This window comes from Ciona robusta, chromosome 8 (assembly GCF_009617815.1).
Source record: "Ciona robusta chromosome 8, ASM961781v2".
Lineage (NCBI taxonomy): Eukaryota > Metazoa > Chordata > Ascidiacea > Phlebobranchia > Cionidae > Ciona > Ciona robusta.
Window position 1 is genome coordinate 6,019,386 of NC_143242.1, and position 21,718 is coordinate 6,041,103.

At 35.0% G+C, this 21,718-nt stretch overlaps 4 protein-coding genes across 5 annotated transcripts; 2 read left to right on the forward strand and 2 right to left on the reverse strand.

The window, feature by feature from the left end:
• Positions 1 to 87: 87 nt before the first annotated feature.
• LOC149732765 (dol-P-Glc:Glc(2)Man(9)GlcNAc(2)-PP-Dol alpha-1,2-glucosyltransferase-like) lies at positions 88 to 3,038 on the reverse strand. The gene is made up of 4 exons (XM_089883421.1): positions 2,734 to 3,038; positions 2,256 to 2,477; positions 1,563 to 1,885; positions 88 to 1,380 (listed from the first exon to the last, which is right to left on the reverse strand). The coding sequence occupies exons 1-4, from the start codon at positions 2,899 to 2,901 to the stop codon at positions 642 to 644; spliced, it is 1,452 nt and encodes a 483-aa protein (XP_089739547.1). The 5' UTR covers positions 2,902 to 3,038; the 3' UTR covers positions 88 to 641.
• Positions 3,039 to 4,184: 1,146 nt separating this feature from the next.
• On the forward strand, positions 4,185 to 11,621 carry LOC149732766 (HAUS augmin-like complex subunit 3). Of its 2 annotated transcripts, none has more exons than XM_089883415.1 (12): positions 4,185 to 4,645; positions 6,739 to 6,907; positions 7,251 to 7,453; positions 7,657 to 7,716; positions 7,791 to 7,904; positions 8,213 to 8,334; positions 8,720 to 8,833; positions 9,022 to 9,208; positions 9,537 to 9,792; positions 10,021 to 10,156; positions 10,598 to 10,748; positions 11,084 to 11,621. In XM_089883415.1, exons 1-12 carry the CDS (start codon positions 4,592 to 4,594, stop codon positions 11,180 to 11,182), a joined length of 1,665 nt encoding a protein of 554 aa, XP_089739541.1. In that variant the 5' UTR covers positions 4,185 to 4,591; the 3' UTR covers positions 11,183 to 11,621. The 2 variants fall into 2 exon arrangements, with proteins under 2 accessions (XP_089739541.1, XP_089739540.1); XM_089883414.1 differs by lacking the exon at positions 4,185 to 4,645 and adding an exon at positions 6,108 to 6,355.
• Positions 11,622 to 11,764: 143 nt separating this feature from the next.
• LOC149732767 (uncharacterized) lies at positions 11,765 to 16,428 on the forward strand. The gene is made up of 6 exons (XM_089883418.1): positions 11,765 to 12,127; positions 12,924 to 13,142; positions 13,404 to 13,586; positions 14,015 to 14,251; positions 15,144 to 15,315; positions 15,441 to 16,428. The coding sequence occupies exons 1-6, from the start codon at positions 12,062 to 12,064 to the stop codon at positions 16,118 to 16,120; spliced, it is 1,557 nt and encodes a 518-aa protein (XP_089739544.1). The 5' UTR covers positions 11,765 to 12,061; the 3' UTR covers positions 16,121 to 16,428.
• Positions 16,420 to 21,585, reverse strand: LOC149732768 (interleukin-1 receptor-associated kinase 4-like). Its single transcript, XM_089883416.1, has 10 exons — positions 21,380 to 21,585; positions 20,796 to 20,880; positions 20,129 to 20,597; positions 19,671 to 19,789; positions 19,201 to 19,313; positions 18,735 to 18,851; positions 18,124 to 18,234; positions 17,252 to 17,444; positions 16,867 to 17,091; positions 16,420 to 16,672 (listed from the first exon to the last, which is right to left on the reverse strand). The coding sequence occupies exons 1-10, from the start codon at positions 21,583 to 21,585 to the stop codon at positions 16,619 to 16,621; spliced, it is 1,692 nt and encodes a 563-aa protein (XP_089739542.1). The 3' UTR covers positions 16,420 to 16,618.
• Between the last annotated feature and the right edge of the window lie 133 nt (positions 21,586 to 21,718).

A 21,718-nucleotide genomic window follows, 5' to 3' on the forward strand; every position in this document is an offset into this window, starting at 1 on the left:
AAACGAAGTAAACAACTGGGCAAGCAAAGGTGACGACTGACCTCGTATCCTGACATACAAGATTGACCGACGTGGCTGAGAGAAATATTTCTCACTGAAAACATCGGTTTATTCAACACTCAGATTGTGTAATTGAACTGCGGAAAAAATCTCATGGTCGAAAGACATCAGATTGTACAAACGCTTAGTGCAATAAGGACAGATGAATACATAGTTATGCTCTACGATTTATAATATAAAGAAGAGTTATATAATGTACTTTTAAATACAGTGCTCTTAATTTCAGTTGATAAGGCATAGCTTATGGTGGTAAATTTCAATATTGTTTTTGTTAGTAAAGTATACACCGCTAGCACTTAACAGTTTTAGACCAAACGTGTGCATGATAAATTAGCGACCAGGCGTCTGCAGTTGACAGTGAGGTCGGTACTGCACTTGACACATTACATGAGTCATATTTTGGGAACATGGTATGACAGCTAATACATAGAACAATAATATAACAGAACGCAAAAAGACACCAACAATTACTAGGTATTCAGAGAAAGGTGCTGTTAGTTGGGACGGCTAGATATAGGGCAACATATACGCATGGCAGCGAAGAAGGGCCTCTTCAAATACTTTTTTGGGCGTTTTTGCTTCTACCATATAATACGCTGAGGCTCTGGTATGTCAGACCAGGTAAATGTCTTTTGGAGAAATATAGCAACAGTGAGAGCGTTTATTACTGCGTAGATTAGTAGCTCCAGAAAGATAATGGTCCTTGTTTGTTGGACGACGTTTAAACGGAATAGAACGAACGGCAGAATGAAGTATCGGAATTCCAGAAGTTTTTGTGGCGCAGTTAAACATGCGACGCATATGAAATAAACGAGCTTCCACAGCGAGGTACATTTTTTAGATAGACTGTCGTTTATGCTCCATGCGCTGTACATATACACAGGTACGGCAAAGTAACGCAAGGCTGTGCGGCCTAAAAACCACCTCCAAACGTAAAACACGTAATGTCTGTTGTCGGCAAGTAGATACGGGTGCTCGTGACTGTAGCTGAAGAGGATGTAACAACAGATTGCTGCAGAGACCAAACACTCATTGCGCCGTTGCTGGACCATTTGCCAAAAACTCGTAATTTTGTCTTTTGTCACTAATATCGGGAATGAAAATACAAGAGTGAAGCCAGAGAAATATAGAAGCTGGGCAAGATGAAGGACAGCTTGGTGGCTGCTACGATCTCCTACCACTAAGCCTTGGTTAAGATAGACGAAGCCACCGAACCCACACAGAACTAACAGGTATGGCCAAATCAAGTTGAAGATTGTTAATAAGTGGTCAACTGCTAAAAGGTAACGCACAACTGCTGCCAAAAGTTTTGCAAAGAATCTGTAGATAAAATATTAGATGCTAGAAAAAATTATACAAATATATATACATATATAAATTAAAAAAACGCAAAAATATTTGCACCTATAGGTTAAAAAAAGTGAACATGATAAATACATTCGTTGACAGCTTTTGATTAAATCAAGCATAAGTTTAAAGTTTTAGAAATAGAGTAACTTTACCTTGCTAGCTTATCCTTTAATTCAGGAGATGCTTGTATTTTCTCAACCGCATCAATGTCATCCAGTTTTTCCGAGACAGTTATTCCAGCCATGAATACAACCCACATTATATTCGTTTGCCGAAATAATATCGAAACGACTCCTAAAACACCAGCAGTTCTGTGGTAGTCGTTAATACAAGCCAGGTATGCGAGAAGAACCACTGTTGTGGAGCCTGGTTCAGTGTAGTAGAGAAATGAATAGAAGTAAAGCAGTGGAAAAAATCCAATAGCAAGGGAAGCCCACTGAATGCTGTCTTCTTCAATTTCTTCGTTATCTTTTTCCTGCGGATTTTTTAAACAATAAGTCGGCTAGCATAAATAGTTGTTCAAAATACATTAATCTTACTTATTTGAAGTCTTTTACTGGTTGATTACATTTGTAAGCACTACTGTGAAATTACTTAAGCTATCTAAGCATTTAACGTTTAATTTAAAGTTTTACATATATTAATATATTACAAATATTCAGTTACAAAATTAAACTTAACTTAACATTACAAATATACCACAAGATTTATTTTGAAATACAATGGGCTATATTATTAAGGCTAGGTGCGAAATATATTTGGGTGCTTAAGAAATTGTCAAATCAACACCTACAACGATGTTGTAAACTAGTATTTAATATTTTAAATTAAATTGCAACATTTACCTCTTCTTTTAAACTGTCCGATTTTTCCTTTGGATTAACTTTTTCACGTAACTTCTTCAAAATAAGGTAACACAAAAGCACATTGCATGTGTTGTATATAACATTGAAGAAACGTAACACCCATAAACTACACAAACCCTTGCCAGTCAACCAAGTCAGAGGGCCAAGAACAAACACTGACATAATGTACATTCCTGGTAAGGTGGTGATTTTTGGATCCCACTGAAAAAGACAAATTGAAATATTAGCAAAAGAACACACACAAAATATTAGGTTTGAACATTGATGGCACATGGTGTATAAACAAATTATATAATATATCCTTTTTTTTTGGATCCCATTGTAAAAATACATACATAAAGATTTTCTGCATAAACCAAAGATATGACTACACATGGTTTATGAACACATTACACTGTAATTACTAATCATACACCAATGTTATATTTTGGTGCATAACAGATATACTGGTACATACCCCATTAAAATGACCATCACAAAATTTTTGTGCTTGTGGAACATGGAAGATTTCATCAATGAATGCAGTTGGTTGCGCTTCATAAATAAATTGGAATAAAATTGCAGAGATGGCAATAAAAATACCAGCTTTGGAGAGCATACGTACGTGTATGACTGGCAACGTCATGCTAACTATTCTATAAACCTGTTAGAAAAATCTTTGTATCTAAAGAATCATACTTACCGTTACATATATAAAATTACAAAAATTAGCAAAAAATCAGCCGAATTTGTACACAGTTATTAACGGCATTACTTATTACACTGTCATTTATTGCTGTACGTACACGGACGTCGTATATATATGGTATATTTAGAAAGGATTTCATTACATGTTACTATAATTGTCATGCCTCTAGAAGCATAAGCATTTCCTTTGCAAGCGACAAGCAAGTGGATTTTACACTTGCGCCTTTTGTTTTATTCCTTTATAAAATCATATAATAACTGGCATGGCAAACAAAACATTTTCTATGTAAACACAGTTCGTTATGCACCATATTAACAGCTGACATACACGTAGCGATAGACTCTCGTGCGCTACCTTACGGCGTTGACTTCCTGGGCCATATTGTACACAGAGTCGTATAAACACCGAGTAGTCCAACTGCCGTCTATGTGTGTCCAAAATAGAGCAAAAGTGGTGACTTTGACAATGGGTTTAAACGAATTTGTTAAGTTTTGTTTGTGTTTTCCTATTGTGGGAAGGTGTAAAACAGCTTCTATTTACCTTACCAAACATTTTTTAGAAAAAATGTATAAATTTAGCCGCATTAAATGACTAAAATGTCTCAAATCAACCGCTTCTAATTCTAATTTTTGACTTTTTTTGACACAGAAAACAAATAACACATGTTTTTTACATTTTTCAACCTTTAAATTTGTTTTTAGGCCCAAGTTTTTCTGTAATTTACCGAAAAACATACATTTTCCCTATACCTACTGTGTTATTTTGGACCCAAATTGCCGTTCAATTTGTGTTTTACGTAACAATGGGTTGGACTACTCGGTATTTCTATGGCTCTGATTGTACATATATAAAATACTTTTGTCGGTCGGGAATACTAATCTTAATAACTTAAAACTAATGCTTAATTCGTGAATTTATACGTACACGCAATGACCCACTTGCACATTCATACTTCCTTGCTGTTATATAATATTTTATACTGTTTCACAATTAGTACAGAAAATCAAAAGAAGTTTCCGAACTTTTACTAATGATTTGCTCTCATCGTTCAATGACAGTCTAAAGTTACATTATCAAAACAAGAAACAAGATATACAATAGCGATGTAGACCTTGTACGAATGTCAAACCGTTTGTGGAGAAGCTTTATTACTTATTTAACAGTACGCTCGTCGCAATCCCTCGGGGGTATTAAAGCGGCTAATCTTACCATTATAAATATCATATGTAAGCGACCTGTAATTAGGCGTTCAAGGCTAATAGAAGACGCATTACAGCTTATTCTCTTATAGTCATTGTATTAAAAAATATCAGGCGTAGTCAATTTATTCTATTCTATCTGGGCTACGGTTTCATAATGCTTTGAATGTTCTTTATTTACTACAAAATAGGATGAGAAAATAGAACGCGTTCGAGGACATAATGTTCAATAAAGTGAATAAAATTCCTTAGCAATGCAAATAAGCAAAAGTTTCAATCAACAGTTATTCATTTCAATTCCCGAATTTCTTCCCCGTTTCGGTTTTCATATGCTATCCTCCAGTTGGCGTGGATTCTTTCTTGGAGCTTCTGTTCAAGTAGCGATTGCCCGTTCGTGACGTCAGAATAGCACATGCGCAGAAGGGCGAATGCTCTGCGAACCACGTGATCCACTTCCGGGGTATTATTGGGCGATACAACAGGTACCATGTTGTGCAAGAAAGACTTAAACGGTCCTGGTATCGACATGTCTGAAAAGACCAATATTGGTAAACATCATTTACAGTATACCGTCGGTAAAATGCTGGAATACTGTTAGCACCTTAACTTACAATTTCTGATTCTGTTTTTATGTATTAACAAAGCGCTTTTAGTCGCGGGGCTACGGTTATAACTCTTTACATATTTTTTACTATTAAATAGGAGCAGAAAGTGGTATAAAACATATCCCATCTTACCCCACGATATATATACACGAATACCAGAAACCTAAATTCGCATCTGTGCGGTCCTGCATTTTGTCCTTGTCTTTATTTTTATTTTCCCATTCAAAAGTCCTTGGGCTATTCTTCGCTCTACTGTTGTCTAATGGACGATCTCATCGACATTGCCTCCAAGAAAACACTTGAATCGAGTAGTTGTGAGTTGCTACGACCTGACAAGTACACTTAATGACCTGTGTCCATTGGACAAAGAAATTGTTTTACGTCGTACTTTCAGTAAAATATTTTCTCCGCGTCTATAGTTATATAGTATGATGGGGAAGATGGGACACCTTCAGCGCATAATATACAAATATCCTGACCGTGTTTTAAACAATAAACAACGGTCTATGGTAGTCGTAAGGATGCGGTTTTATAATTCCTTGTATGTTCTTTGTTTACAAAGACATGCTGGGACGAGAAAATGGAATGCAAACGTGTCCCATCTACCCCACTCTACCATACAAATACAACGTCTGGTTTAACTCCAGAGAGTGTGAAAATAACAACGACGGTCTTGTTACAAAATCCTGATTCATTAGACAAAACGAAGAACATTTAAGGAATTATAAAACCGTATCCTGACCCATAGACCGATGTTGTTTAAAATAATTTAAAAAATGATCAGGATATTTGGATATTATAAGCTAAAGGTGTCTCGTCTTCTCCACCGTACGATATTTAAATCTCAATCTAGGCTACCTTCGTCAAACTTAAATAATATGAAATTCGTTTAAAATATTGCTCTGTTCATATTACAATGAAGTACTCATAAGCTCTCGATGTTACAATAAATATGCTCTTTAATCACGTTCAAGTTTATAGCTTCATTTCAAGTGCGCTTACATAAATATATACAAAATGACTTGATCTCGGTAGGGCGACGACTCCATACGGGTGTTCTGGTTCATATACCCCGTGCCGACTTACCAATTATGTAACTTTGCGGTAATGAATATCTGTTTGATACATAAATTAACACTCTGCATAAATTGATATATAGTAGGATGGGAAAAGATGGGACGACTTTTCATTCTGTTTTCCCGTCCCTTAGTGAACTGAAGCATTTAAAGAATTTTAAATTCTCCGTTGTTAATTATTTAAAACACGATCAGGATATTTGGATATAAAGATGTCCCGTCTTTGCCCAACCTACTATATGTTATGTAAATCGATGGTTGGATTTCTATTAAAACTCAAATTCGAGGTTCTCGATAAAGAAAGTCTGTGTTTCGGCAGCACTGTTTTATTGGCGGGTTATTTAAGGTCATTTCGCGGGTTTGCTTATAATTGATAGAAGAAATTATAAATATTTACGAAATGACGAATGTAGAGCAGATAACAACCACAACCAGATTTTTGAACTCCGTTGCAAGTGTTGGATTTTCGAACACGGAAAAAATAAAGGCTGAAGTTCGTAGACTGGCAAACGTAAATTTTAACTTTCACATTGCAGATCTTTTAAAGTAAATAATATCGTGGCGCTAGTGAAGAATCCTCCTCCACCTTATTTGCTAACCACCAACCTGTAACTACTAACCCCTAACCACTCGTCCACTAACCCCTATATAACCACTAACCCTCTAACCATCAACCTTTAACACTTCCCACCAGCCTATTCTGCTATGTACCGGAGGATTCTTCACTATAGTGTTAGACTGCTAGTGTTCTTTCCCAAACACCTTGGATTGGATATGCAAACATAGTGGATAATTTCTCTCGTGCAAATTTTTTACAACTTATTTAATTATATTGGTAAAAAAAAAGCTTCTCAATCTGTCTTCAGTGTAAAAATCTTAGATCTTTTTCTACAGAATCCATTATTCCAAAGTTTTTTGGACGACTTCTCCAGCTCTGTAACAAGCCAAAATCTAATAAGCCTAAAGCAGTTGAATAAGTTTAAAGATCTTGGTTTATCTGAATCTGACATCAGTCTTGATTCTACCAAGCAGAAAATTTGTGACCTAAAGAAAAAAAACCAAAGTATGATAATGTTTATTATTTACCCTTGTGCTATGTCAAATAGATTTTAATTTTGCAAAAACAAAACTAAATATTTTGGGTTAGATTTTAACATTTTACAGTTAAACCATGTTGCAGTTCATTTTTGTTTAAATACCTAATTATTTAAAATTAGTTCTAGTTATACTAGAAGGCTTAACTTGTAAGTTGCAACATAAAATATCAGTAATATGTTTAGGTGAGAATGGTTATTGATCCCTACCTCTAGTAAATAATAGTACAATGCTTTTTATTTATTAACTTTTAAACAACAATTTATAAATTTTTATTTTCTAACCTATTTTAACAATTTGTATTTTACCAGAATTAAATAAAAAAAATGAACGGATTTCAAAACAACTTGAGCGAAGTTACAGCTACAAGGAAAAGTTAGAAGCCCAGCTTCACGAGCTTGAACAACAACAAGCGAGAAAAGTAAATGAAAAAGAAAATCTTAACTCAAAGTTTGAACGTTCGAAACAACATTACAAACTAAACTTGGCAAAACATGAAAAGGCTATATCAGGGGTGAGTGGCTTGTGGTATAATGTATTAGTACTCTGTTACAATACCAGTAGCTAATTAAACATTAATTATTGCCTAAATATGATAATTGGATTGAGCTTAGAAAGAGTATAATTTATGTTTCTGTGTGATCACTTCTGTGCTTTGGTTTATATAATATATTGCTTTATATATGAAGTTTTTTAATATATTTTGCAAATTTGCAGTATTTTCAAAAGTTGTCAGAGGTGAACATAGACTTGGATGTCGTGTCTAACACTGTACAGGTAAATACTAACTTTACATCAGTATATTGATCTCCATATTTAAATTTATTAATCTTCCTTTTCTTTGTGTACAGGACACAAGCAATGAAACAGTTCTAATGTCACATACTGATTTGGGAAACTTACTTTCTGCTGAAGATGAATACACAAGACAAATGGCAAGTTATGCCAAGAAGCAATTCACTCAGGTTTGTCGTGTGTTAATACACTAATTCGTATGATCTAACGTACATTATGTAAAAAATGTTATTCATGGTAAGTTGGTAAAGATAGTAGATACCCATATATCTACATACTGCGGTTTTCAATTTAACAACAAATATAACACATGATTTGGAACTGTGTGAGTGTACAACACAGCACAATTTAGAACAGTAAAGTATTGCATTTAGTTAGGTAATGCAAGTAGGTTAGCCCTGTTATTAAGCTCACAAGATACACTCAGGAACTATGCCAATTCAAAAGAATAAACCTTAATTATAATATACTCTTACAGGCCACTGCTGGTATTCAGGATGTGAATACTTCATTCAGTGAAAACATTTCTGATATAACAACTGTGGAAGAAACCTCGTCTGAACTGGAGGAGAAGAAACATTTGGAGAGAATCATGTGTGGGTAAGGTGTAAGATCTAAATATAAAGAGCAGAAAGTTTGATTCAACTATTAAGCCATGTCTGTGCAGTGCAGAAACTATTTAATAAGGTCATTTTTTTGCTAAATGACTATAAAGGGTTATCACTTGGGACAGATAGCAGAATTTTAGTAATGGTTGTAATACATACGTGATAACTCCTAAGTAGGCATGAGGTGTATGAAACAGATCACTCCTGTTATGATGACTCTCGTTTTCCGGCCACGTGAAGACCAAGCAGGTTACATTTATTTATTCATATTTTTTATATATACTTAATATTTTTCTGGGGGTGTTTAGGCATGATAGACCAGGCAGCTTTAGCTATGTGTGTATATTCACCTGTTTAGTTTCGGACTACTTTTCAAGGTACAAAGCAAGAAAACTTCGTTTAATTTTGGCTAAAGCTGCAGAAAGTCAAGCTAATGGTTTGAAATCGTTTCTGGATGGGAAAGTTTCACTGGTGGCAACAAAAACACAAGGGTGAGAAATGGCTTCTTACGATATGAAAAAAGCATTCTCAAATAAGTAAACAAAAATATATATAATATAAGCTTCACATTTTATGCACACCTGTTCACATTAATTAAAAAAAAACATCATGAAATGTTTCTTTTTTAACTAGTAGCATGTGTGCTGTTTTAAAACTGCTAAAAAACTTTTCTAAATAGGTTTGAAAATATCCATGAGCTTGCAAGTGCAGCAAGTGAGGCTGAGTTACAATCTCACAACATACTGAAAGATATCTTGCCAAAATTACTGGATAAATGTGCAAAGTTAGAAAGATCCATGCTGCTGGCTGGTGACTGCAGGTTACAACTTGCTAAGCAGAAGTACCTGACTAATAAACAGACACAGGTGACTTATAATGTTTAAACTTGTAGAAGATAATCTTCTTTACGAGTGGTACAAACCCTAAAAAATTAGAGAAACTGGAAAAGCATGAAAAAATTGTTAAAGATCCTTTTTTTCAGTATGCTTCTTTAAAAATGGAGACAATCAGTTAGCTAGCTTATAAAGCACTGATAACATAGGCATATGAAATAGAAAGCATTACCAGTTAACCTATTGTTTTTATACAATCTGAGAAGATAGTATTTTTCTCTAAATGAACGTATACATAAATATACTTTATATCTCTTAATGTGTCTAATAAGCTTCTGATTGCGATTTTTCCATTCTTAAGATGATTAATATGTTGATTCAACAACTGTCTCGACTTGTGTTGGTTTGGATGTTGCTCAAACTTGAAACATCACAACATGCGAACCTGGTTCGTGGCTTACATAAATGGAGTTCTGAATTGGAGCAAGATCTAAGTTCAGTTAAGCGACGAACGGAGCACCTAAGCATGAGTAATGTTGCTCATAGAAAACCAAGCAAAGCAAAAGCTGTGATTGATAACAGAGACACAGCTATGCTGAGTGTGTATACAGCTTTGGGTGAGTTTTGTTTTAGGTTGGTGCGGTGATAAAATATTGTGTGTATAGATATGTAGGTGTCTTCTGCCTAAATACGTATATGTCGAACATATATACCAAGTAAGGTCTTAATGGATTTGAATATCTGCAAAGTAATTTCATATGTTTGATTATATAAAACAATTCTATAAATAAATATAAAGTTTACTTTTCAAACATCACTGATTTTAGTTTTGCTTCCATTTTTAGTGTCAAAACCACCCAAACACTCGATTTTCAAGGAGTTCTCGGTCGCACATGATGCTGCAGAAACACTCACTCGTGAAGTTGATTTAATTTCAAACAACGAGAAACTTTGCTTCATCCCAGCAACCTTACAAACTCTGTATGATATACTATACAACATGCTACTATTGTTGTTTATAAATAAGAAGTAGGGTGTCTTGTAAGCCCACCATGGGCACTAAACCTGGGGTGGCAGGGTGGTAGGCCTACCCTGAAATAATCTGCACTGCATAATTTTGTAAACATTGGCGCCAAATTTGTTTTAAAAGAATTCACGTCCAACTATCTCTGCCTCCCTGACATTCTTAAAAGTTTTTTGGCTATAAAGCCCACACTGGGTAAATAGCATTTACAGCATTCAGTTTACTTATATTCTGTAATAAATACACAATTTCTGACCAATAATGAAATTTCATATATTTAAAACTGGCCTATTTGGGGCTTGGGGTAAAATTAGGTCTATAATTCATAATAGCTAAAAGTTGATTTTATACTGTATACAAAAGTTTTTCACTTTTTAAAGTTTATGTTTTCTCTTTAGAGTGAATGACTTGAACGAATGCTATGACATCAATACATCTTCAACAAACAAGGGGTTTCTTTTGACACCAGAACAAGTTAGTGACCAACAAACAGAATTGTTGAGTCAAGTTTCCCAGATTCGTGCAACTGTTTCTGCTGAATTAACGAAGGTTTTTTATTCTTAATTTTAATATGATGTTTGCATTGTTGATTTGGACACACCAAATGTATGTAACTTTCTTTTACCATGTGTGGTCATGCAGCAACATAGATGTTCTGTTCTGTTTCATACACCTCATGCCAGCTTCTGAGTTACAACATATGTCGGTATTGTTTTTTTTTGTAACTTTGTGGTCAAAGGGTGATGTCTGACAACTTAGACAACTCATTAAGGTCTCTTAGTTGCAAATTTTTATATATCAAATATTAAATTAAAATTCTTTTTTATTCAAATTGAAATATATATACTGGATACTAAAAGATTTTTAATATGATTTATTTTTAGATGGAAAAGAAAAAGCAGTTTATTGAGAATGATCAAACAGCTTCAGCTGCTCGAGATATTTGGATCAATTTTTTCCTTCAACCACAAAACTGTGCGTAGATGCTTTTCACTTGCGCCTTAATCGATCTTTGTTTAATGTATATTTCTCTGACATTCATCTAATCTAGTCAATTTAAAAAAAAAAAACATTTTATATTGTTATAGAAAAGGAAATAGTACTGTAGGGTAAGATGAATATCTTTAATGTTCCATAATTTTGTTTTTTTTACAATTAACAATAATGAGCTGTGAGAATACAGTCGTAAAATTCTGTAAATATTTGTTCACTACAAAATAGGGCAATAAAAGAGAACGAAAACATTTATCATGTTACCATTACCAACTATATGTGTTTAATTTTTTCATTGCCAAAGTTAAATCTTTACAGTAGGGAATAGCAAAAAACCTTATCGGGAAATATTAAAAAAACAATGCGTTAATAACTTTTTACGTCTCTGTCTTAATAAACTGAATTAATGACATGAATGTTCAACCACAAGTAACATGCAAATTTGTCGAAAATGTTTGTAAAGACTTAATCATACAGTAATTTATATGAAATATGGATGGATTTTACTTCTACAGGGGAATGAGTAACTCGAAAATTATGAGTGGCCTGTCTCTAACATAAGAGCAACAGTAAACAAAGTCTGGTTTGTCAACGCAATATTCGCTCACAAGCCACACTATAATAGTTACAGTTTGACAGGCAGCTGACGTTTTATGAGTGCTCTATTGTTCCAAGCTGTTGATTTTAAAGTTTTTGGAGAAATAAAATATAGTTTTGTGAAAGAACTTTGGAAACTTTAGATACAGTATGGTTAAGGTGTGATGCAGATATTTAAAATTTAAAAATTCTTGCTTACAGCAACATACAGTCATTTTTATTAGTTTGAGTTTAGTTTTTGCATTTTTATTATGTAAGTAAAGCAAGCTGACATGGCAAAAAGAAATTTCAATCGATGTATAAAATGTTCTCTGGCCGTCCTGGTTTTAGTTCTATGGGTAAGTACAAATGGTTTAATTTTGACCTTCATATTTGCAATTTTTGTTTATTCAATTTCACACAATGCATTTTAAATGTGGATTTATAATATCCGCGATTTACGAAAGCTTGCTAACTTGTCACATTTGCGACACATTTAGAGCCCCCTTTTCATTGTTTTAGGCCAGAGCCCATTGCCTATCTGTCGCCTTTTGACTTGAGCAAATATCCCCGCGCTAGGTTAATTGTTTGCCGAGGTCTAACGAATGATTAATAGAGAGAACGCTCTCACGTTGGTACACAGCCCGATAACGAAACCACATGAGTAGATCAACAAAAAACATCACCAAACAAATGAGATAACGTAAAACTGGCCACGTTTCTTAAAAAGAAAAATGCCTCTGCAAAAGTAGAGCAATTTTAAGAGACTTTAACTGCCACTAAACACCTCGTATTGAGGTGTGAAAGGTAGCAATGCCGCTCCCGCTTCAACAGCAGCTGGGCAAATACTCTGCGGTTTTGCAACAGCACACAATATTTGTCATACGCTGACATAAGCGGAAATATATGACCCCAACACGACGTTGATTATTATTGATTGATACAAAAGTGTCGAAGTACGAACTTCAATTTTAACACAAAACATCGGCCAGCAGCTGGAAAAGTCTATTTTTCCAGTTATTCCATACATTCTGTGCCCAAAGTTCACAAATATGGTAGTTTTCTAACTTAAGCGCAAATTAATTAAGACCCAGCTACTTACGAATTTTGTCCAAACACCAACTTTATACATGTATCTTATCCTACGCTCTGCAGGTTCTCAGCGGTTCAGTTCTTGTGCTGTCAACTTACGTAAGAGAAGATTTGAGTCAACTCGTCCTTGTAACAGAGGACACGACCATCGGTGACTTTTATTTGAGCATTTTCTTTCCAGTCATTTTCCCCGTCCTAGTAACTATCTCATGCTTTGCGTTTGTGATTGGCTGCGTTGGATGTTCGGGTGCTTTCACGGAAAGCCAGCTTTTGTTAGGATGGGTAAGTCAAGTTTGATCACACACAAAGTAACATGGTTAACTCGTAAGTGGACATGGGGTGTATGAAACAGAACGCCCGTGTTATAACTACTGTCATTGGCCCACTAAGCAGGGGTCAATAAGTTACTATATTCATTCAAAGTCAAGACTACAAGAGTTGTTAGCCATTTAGATATGCTAACTTTTGTTTACATAGGAAATTTCCTATGTAAACACCTATACATAACGACAACCCTTGATGCTGTGTCTTCTGCATTTCCAGTTTTTCTTCTCAATGCTTGTTGCCTTCTGTGTGGAGTTAAGTGCTGGCATCTGGCGTATGGTAAACTTTAAATTGAGTTATAACGAAAGCGACATTGACCAACTGAAGTTGAATATACAGCGTTATTCACGACTTGAAGCAAACAACTGGTTCATGAAAGCTTGGGCTAAAGTTCACAAAGAGGTTAGATTACAAGCTTGTGTTAATTGACAATGAAGTTTATGATTTAATGGTGCACACTCATTTATACAAGTTTTATTATATAAACCACATTGGTATACAAGTTAAATCCTAAACCACATGGCAATCATATAGTTCATGGTATTTTAACCCAAGAATGGGAATATGGGTGGTAATTAACTAAGGGGTATGACATATGACGTTATATAGGTAATAAACTTGGAAGTTCTTGCTAAAATTGTCTCGACATTCTATCTTATATTTCTTACGCGAGGCACTAGAGGTTTAGGCCATGTTTTGCCTTTTACCCCATAATTAAACCTGGCTGTTGTAAATGAACTGAAAAGTTATGAGTCGCATGTCCTGTGTAGAGAAAATCGAACAGAGTTAATATAAACATTGACGTCGCTTTCTATTGCTTTACTATTTAGTATGAATGTTGCGGCGTTGAATCCTTTCAAGATTGGATGAACAGTGAGCCCTTGATGCTTGGTTCGTGTTGCCCTGGATCTCTGTCAGGTGATAGATCATCATCAGGTGGTAGAGACGCTTGTTTAGACTTCATCTCCGAGTTAGATGGGTGTGGTACGAAGTTGCTCGCCGACCTTAGTTCACCTAAAAGTTTGGCATCTGTGCCCTACATAACAGCGGTGCTGGGCATAACGCAGGTAAATACAATTAAACGAGTTTTAATTTGCGTTTTGTGTTTCAAGCTATGTGTTTCGGTCGAAAATGTTAATAACAGACTGTTAAGATGACTGTTGGCCCTACAAAATCATGCATACTTAGTAGGAAATAATGGGTTTCCAATTAAGCCATGTTCGGTTTTCCATTAGCAAAGATAAATGTGTTACTGCCGGTACATTATAAAGTTTTAGTATATTTTGTGCTTTAATGTACCCGACTAGTTGGTCGAATTTATCAATTGTGAAAATATCAAAGACGTTTTTGGCGACATGACGTTAGGTGATTTACTTGACACACATTACTCGGATCCTCTGCGGTCACTGGGATATTATAGTAAACAACAAAGCTGCTGATAATATACGACCGATAAACCTTATTCATATTTACTTTGCGCTGTGTAACATTTGCAAACTGTAAATTAATGAAGTGCTGGCGTCACTTTATAAGTTACCTACGCGCTTTATAGCGGTCAGGAGTTATTAAATACAGATATAATAAACTAGAAACTATGTAAGTTATGTGCTTCATGCTGTTTAGTAAATTACAAATCCCCCGTAAATAAAAACTGACCTATATATAACTGTGCTGAGGGGCATGATATGATACCGTTTTTGCCCAAGTCCTGTATTTTCCGATCATGTTTTGAACAATTAATAACACTCTTTTACTGTGGCAGGGCTGTGGTTATGTAATTCTGTAAATATTCTTTGTTTACTATGAAATAAGATGAGAAAAAAAAACGATATCCCATCTCACCTTACAGTACTATACATCAATAAAGGATATAGTAGGAGAAAGTAGTTCTGAATATTTCCCCACAAAAAAATCAGTGAGTCTTTTAAAATTCTGATTTTAAAATTTGTTTAACTTTAGGTTGTGGCGCTGATTTTAGCGTTAAAGTTGTGGTTAAGTTACTGCTTTGAAGCGAAGGAGGATCCAACGAGCTCTGTAAGCGAGGAAAGCCGAACATATGAGATGGGATATGTCTGGGATACGGAGAAGCAGACTTTGGTCCACTTTAATTCGGCAAACAAGCAAATAATTGGTAGAATAACATAAAATTTATTGTCTGTCTTCGGTTACATTTACAAGACCAAAAAATATGCGGACATCAAAATTTCCAAAAACTTGATGTTACATATATATATATAAGTAATATTTTGTCAACAGAGAGTGCTTCACCGTGTCTAAATTCTAAGAAACCAAAAATTACAAAAGACATTTCATCAGCTTCTTCCAAACGAACGCAGAACAATGTTGATGTTCACACAATGGAAACAAACACACATCATTGCTGTGAGGCATGTATGTTAATAAGAGACAGAGAAAACTACCCCGTAGGGGTTCGATACTACTCTGTGCCTCAGAAGACAGAGGTTTACACAGAACATTACCCTATGCCAATAACCCAACACTGGCGCGACCAGCGGTGTGACAATGCCTTGGAAACTAGTGAAGAACAAAGCAGTTGTAATGAAGAAGAAACTGTTATGTACAATCAAGTACGAACGGACGACATTGTTAGTACACACTCTCATGACAAACTTTCCAAAAATACTTCTAGAGAAAGACTGACAGTTCATGCTCATGTAACCACGAGTGTAGAGACGTCAAATAGCCAATTCATCGGAAGGTATCAACTAAATGAGAGACAGAATATAGAAATTAAAGTAGCAGGGACAAACGCTAGATTCCCAAAACAGCAAACCGATTCTTGTCCCCCAGATTCCCACAAAGCGGAAATAGTTTGCAACACTCAGAACCTAACAACCAACAGAAACAGCGATTTACCAGTTCCATTTAATTCGCCGAGGACATCCGGACATACTGAAGAAGTAGAAAGAGATTGAACTTATGTAACGTGACTATGATGTAAGAGAGTAACATTGTCAATCTTTACCCATCGTGTAACTTTAAAAATCAAATGGATTTGATTTATCTGCTTGTTTCTTATGTTTTTTTGTAAAATAACATTCACCCTGAGTAAATTGCCTTGTAGTTTAGAATATTGCTTCCAAGTACAGTAAACTTAATTCAAACTCTTCTTTATAAACCGAACTTGGTCTTGACTTTCTATGATTGCTCAGTGATTTGCAATTTGTTGATTCTTTTATATTTTTTACTGCCATTTATTACAATACAAATATGATTGCAATGATTTGATATATTTAATAATCCGACACGTTACACGCAACAGACACTGCATCAGACGTAACATAAAATTCAATAAAAACTGCAATTTTACTAACAGTATAGTGCAAACACCGTAAAATATAAAACTAGTACAACGTAACAAAAATGCTCATGTTGTGAAAGGAACACATAGAATTCCGAATATCATTTTGTTGTCATCTCTGTGGGTCTTCTGTCTTACACAACATAGCAGATAGTTCAGAAAGGACCTGGAATATTAAAATACTTTGTAAAATAACATGAAACCACAACTATTTGAAACAATTACAGTTTCAAAATGAATTCTCATTTGAAAATAAGAATTAGTTTAACCATGAACAAACTTCTGCCTCTGAAGAGACATAAAAAGTAAAAAAACAAAGAAAAAGGTAAATTTTGAAATAAAACACCAATACCTCTTTACCTTATGCATGGTTGGCCTTCTCTTATACCGGAAATCCAAGCACTGGCTTGAAAGTTCATATATTGAATCATCAACTCCATTTGACCAAGGACCTGCACGAGTGTCGGCAAACATAGATAGCGATGTTTCATCTTCTTCCATGCTTTCTTCAATAAACATCGGCAAATGAGAAGGGTCGCGATTTTCGTCTAACACCGGTAACCCAGTCAATAACTCCAGCAATACCTATTGGAGAATAAAAGCATATCTCTAGCTGTTTGTATATTTTGTTGCGTAACTTTGTTACGGATACATGTGGTCAAGATTTGGTCAAACACACAGACACAAAGTGTTTCTTGTTTAAAAATTGCGTGAACTTATCAGAACATTAAGAAACCAAACATACTACACCAAAGCTGTAAACATCCATAGAATACGAGACAACTCCTTTGAAAGCTTCGGGTGACATGTAAACCATTGTACCAATGGGATTTGTAGTTTTAGTGCTGGTCAAGTCAACAGTTTCAGTGCTAGTAGAACGGATGAGACCAAAGTCACTTATTCGTGGCTTCATATTCGAGTCCAAAAGGATATTTGAACTAGGAAGTAAAAATGACACAATTCAAAAACATCATTTCCGGCGCCGTGGTATAGTGGTTAGGGCGCCTGCCTGTAACCCAGAGGTAATGGGTTCAAGGCTCGATGCTGCTACCATTGTGGGCGTATGTGTCCTTGGGCAAGACACTTAACGACAATTGCTCCAACCCAGTGGTTACTAATGGGTTGTCTAAATTATCAGAAATACATAAAAAAAAAGAAGAAAAAATCCCCAAAAAATAATTACCAACAAAGTAAGATACATGTTAACTCGTAAGCTGGCACGAGGTGTTAAACCCGTGTGATAACGACTGTCGTTTTCCGGCCACGCGAGGATAAAGTAAGTTACATTCATTCATTCATTTCATTCATTTAAAGTAAAGAATTTTAGTGGTCTCCCATAGTATACTAATTTTACACAAAGTACTGCATATATTACACTTTTAACAGTGAAGGGTTGCAAAAAAAATTACGAAATCAAAAGGTTTTGTAGGCAAAAAGTTTGGAAAGCTTAAAGAAGATATTCGCACTTTAAGTGAATACGAAAACAGTCAAATCATTTAAAATACTAATAAATGAAATTCGAATAGAAATTGTACATTTTAACCAAATATTTTTATTACCTAAACTTTAACCTCAATGGCTGTGATATAACACAACACAATATGTTATGTATCTAACCTTTTAATGTCTCTGTGAATTAACTTTTGTTCATGTAAATAGGAAATTCCGTTCGAACTTCCTTTTGCTATTTCCAACCTCTGACCAACCAACAAAACCACTTTTCCCAATCTGAAAATGAAACACCAATGGGCAATGCTATGATAAAAGTAATGTTGCAAATATATAATCTGGTTCTGCCAAGTTATTATGAATAAGTCAAATTTGCTGAAAACGTATTTGTTTACAAAACCCAGCAATTTCTGCACTACCCATGTATATGACACAATTGTCTTTATTTTTATTGGTTTTGGTTTAGAACTAAAACCATTTTCTGTGATGTCAGAAGTTAAAACCAACCTAAAAAGGCCAGAAAATCAGTGTTTCATGCACCTTATCAGAATTAATTTTGAGCAATGTGGAGTGTAAACAATATTTTTTTACAAAAGTTTATCCCCTAATATTTTAATTATTGAAGAAATTAGAATCAAATCAAGTTGAGAAATTGTAATACAAAAAGAGTAGGAAACACATGAGAAGTAGCGGGACAACCATGTTGCAACCAACTAAATTTTCATTTCAACACTAGCCTAATCTGAATATCCGCATTCATAGCTGTCAATCAAACTCACCGACAAGATTCAAGACTTGAGCTGAGTGATCCATTAAACATATAATCATACACAAGACATAACTCTGGTCCATCACAGGAATATCCCATAAGTGGAAGAATGTTTTCATGCTGTAGTCTGTAAAAAATAAACATTTTATAGAAATTTAGAAAATCAGTGGCTCCCAACTAGTGTACTAGTATTACTTTCTGTCAGGGTAAAAAAGCTGAGTCATAAGCATTGCAAATTGTAAAATGTAAATTTTCTTTCAAATAAATAGACCCTGCCAAAATCTGGCATTATATTAAGCAATAACATTGTTTTTTAACAAAAAAAGATTACAAATATGTGTTTTTCAACAATTTTTTGTTCAGTTTTTAAACAATTTTTTAAGCCTAAACTGGTCCCACAGTGTAATAGGGTGGGGGACACTAGATTAAACTACGAGATACCACATTTACAGAGTAAATTGTAAAGTGTAACTTACTCCGATATAACATGAACTTCCTTCTTGAACTGTTCAGTTATGGCAGTGGCGAACTCAGGTGTGTCAAGTTTGAGACGTTTAATCGCAATTTTTCTTTCTAAGCTGTCACCATCCTTAATAAGAGAGGGTATCCAGTTAGTGGAAATTATTTATTGGTTTGAGAAACAGAATACTTTTATTAGCAGTCTTTAATTTACTTTTTCGAAAACAATCCTTTTTTAGATTTTTTTAGCAACACATTTAATCAGCAATGTGCAAATTTTCTGGTTGAAATTGACTTCATAAAACAAAATATTGACATGAAACACTATTTGTTTTGATACTCCTATTGGCCATCCAGGGAAAAAACGAATTAAGTTTAATGAACCATGATGTATTAGTAAAATACAAGCACTTTGATCATTTTGGAATAAATACTAATTGGTGACTTTTGTTATTTAGTTTTTTTTTATAATTAACCAATGTCCAACCTTTGGTTGAGTTAAGTGACCTTGAAACACTGAACCAAACGCTCCTTCTCCAAGTTTCAAGGAATCATTGAAGTCTGAGGTTAACATCTTTAAACTGGAGTAAGAGTAAGGTGATACCGCTGAAATATAAAAGACATGGTTATGCGCATTGAAGGCTATTTAAGGTAATGTCATCACAACATTATAACTTTAGAAAAATTTGTCTACAGATTTTCATTACTTACAACAAAAAGAATAAATATCTGTCTTGTTGAAATTTTTAGAAATAGTCCTCTGTTGTAAGATGGGTACTGTTGGCACATAATATCCTGTATTTCCAAACGTTTGTTTAACAATTAACAATGCTCTTTAATAGTCATGAAGATACAGTTACAAAACTCAGTAAATACTTTTTATATGCTACTAAACGGTACAATTAAAAAAAAGAAAAACATGGATCACTATATACTGTACATTACCATTTGCATTCAGGTTGAGGCCTTGTAGCAAAAATGCAAGTTCACTCTTTTGCTCTTCTTCCAATTTGTTTCCCACACTGAGAGCAGAGTCGTTTTCCGTAGGCTGCCGTGTGAGTGATTTTTCACTGGAACTGACTTGGTAAGATTTTTGTTCATTTGGTCGTGTTGGCTGCCGTATCGATGCAAAATCGGAGAATATTGACGGCCGGGGAGGGATAGGGGGGTGGCTTGATCTATGGGACTCGTAGTTGTACACAGGCTGATGTATGTTGTGGTTTGGGTAAGGCTGGTATGGTTGGCCCACAGGGGTGGGCACAGGTCTGTACTGTGCTTGTTGGGGATATGGCAGAGTAGATTGTGTTTGTTCTCTGTTGACAGCTTCTTCGTAAGGTGGAGGCATTGTTACTTGGCTTTTTAACATGTTCACCATGCTTATGAGGCCGAGAGAAGTGAGAACGTTTATTAAATCCTTGATGAAAATAAATGTTGCTAAATGTTTACTGTAGTACACACTACTTAAACAGTGTTAACTGCAAATAGAGTTGTAGTACAGGCTCTAACCCTTAAAAGTCCACAAACTAATTAAATGTTCTAGCAGACATACTTCTTATAGAACCTCTACCTTTGACCAAATAATTGTCTATAATAATTGACTTCAGAAACTTACCTGTACTGTAGCATTGGATGTGGACCATGCATCAATTGCAGCAGTTGTTGGGCTGTCACCTCTACCAGCTATCATTTCAAACTTCCTGATAAAATGTTATGTAACAAGCATTATACTGTAGTCAAAAATATGAAGCAAACTATTTGTCCACGGGCTGCCACATAAATAATTTTGTGGGCCATTTCTGTACTGACAATTTGGACAACTCATAACTGCCCACTGGATTGAAGTAATAAATGTTAAATGCGTTGCACGACAACACACACTCCAACAAGGGTAGCAACATTAAACATTGAACTTGGTATATTTCGGTTACGATGTGGGCACCTTTAAGCCCAAAAACTAAGGCACTGCATGGACATAGGAGCGTGTATTTATATTTCTGAGCAACTTTCTAATGAACTAAAGATTTTTTATTCCCGCCTGTTTAACGGTCGCATTACATTTATTTAACTGTGATGGAGGCAAGGGCATTGCCAAGTTTATGCTGCGCTCGACATCATAGCCAACGTACAGGTTATCCATATAGGAACGTTACTATAACCAGAATAACATTGATAAATATTAGTACATCAAATACCAACCTGATATCCTGTAACTGATATCTTGGTTCTGGGTCATTTGGTCCTCGTGGGATTTTTAAAACAAAGTCTCTCCAGTTTGTAGCTGTACCCGCTGTGTCCAAATCATCTGCTATACTTTTTAAAACGGAGTATGGCAGGTTTCGAATGTAGGTTTGCGCTGTTACTTGTTTTCTGGGGGTCTGAAATGAGCCCCAGCCCCAAGACATTTCAATTACTTTTCTACTGTTCTGTTTACTGAAACGTTCTCATTTAACCTATGTTTCTTTCCTTTAAACAATAAAATATGGTTTGTACGTTAGGGTTTTTGCAAATAATGTGTAAAATTTACGTAAAAGCGTG

What these genes read in the sequence shown, in the direction of transcription:
- LOC149732765 (XM_089883421.1), bottom strand. Translation starts at nt 2,901, where the DNA reads ATGACGTTGCCAGTCATACACGTACGTATGCTCTCCAAAGCTGGTATT. An exon ending in GTGATGGTCATTTTAATGGG is followed by an intron (nt 2,478 to 2,733) that starts GTATGTACCAGT and finishes TGTCTTTTTCAG; the next exon opens with TGGGATCCAAAAATCACCAC. An exon ending in CGGACAGTTTAAAAGAAGAG is followed by an intron (nt 1,886 to 2,255) that starts GTAAATGTTGCA and finishes AAAAATCCGCAG; the next exon opens with GAAAAAGATAACGAAGAAAT.
- LOC149732766 (XM_089883414.1), top strand. Translation starts at nt 6,245, where the DNA reads ATGACGAATGTAGAGCAGATAACAACCACAACCAGATTTTTGAACTCC. An exon ending in CCTAAAGAAAAAAAACCAAA is followed by an intron (nt 6,908 to 7,250) that starts GTATGATAATGT and finishes GTATTTTACCAG; the next exon opens with AATTAAATAAAAAAAATGAA. An exon ending in TTTCTGCTGAATTAACGAAG is followed by an intron (nt 10,749 to 11,083) that starts GTTTTTTATTCT and finishes ATTTATTTTTAG; the next exon opens with ATGGAAAAGAAAAAGCAGTT.
- LOC149732768 (XM_089883416.1), bottom strand. Translation starts at nt 21,585, where the DNA reads ATGTCTTGGGGCTGGGGCTCATTTCAGACCCCCAGAAAACAAGTAACA. An exon ending in CCTCAACCTGAATGCAAATG is followed by an intron (nt 19,790 to 20,128) that starts GTAATGTACAGT and finishes TTTATATTTCAG; the next exon opens with CGGTATCACCTTACTCTTAC. An exon ending in GTCACTTAACTCAACCAAAG is followed by an intron (nt 19,314 to 19,670) that starts GTTGGACATTGG and finishes TCTCTTATTAAG; the next exon opens with GATGGTGACAGCTTAGAAAG.
- LOC149732767 (XM_089883418.1), top strand. Translation starts at nt 12,062, where the DNA reads ATGGCAAAAAGAAATTTCAATCGATGTATAAAATGTTCTCTGGCCGTC. An exon ending in TCCTGGTTTTAGTTCTATGG is followed by an intron (nt 12,128 to 12,923) that starts GTAAGTACAAAT and finishes TACGCTCTGCAG; the next exon opens with GTTCTCAGCGGTTCAGTTCT. An exon ending in GCCAGCTTTTGTTAGGATGG is followed by an intron (nt 13,143 to 13,403) that starts GTAAGTCAAGTT and finishes CTGCATTTCCAG; the next exon opens with TTTTTCTTCTCAATGCTTGT.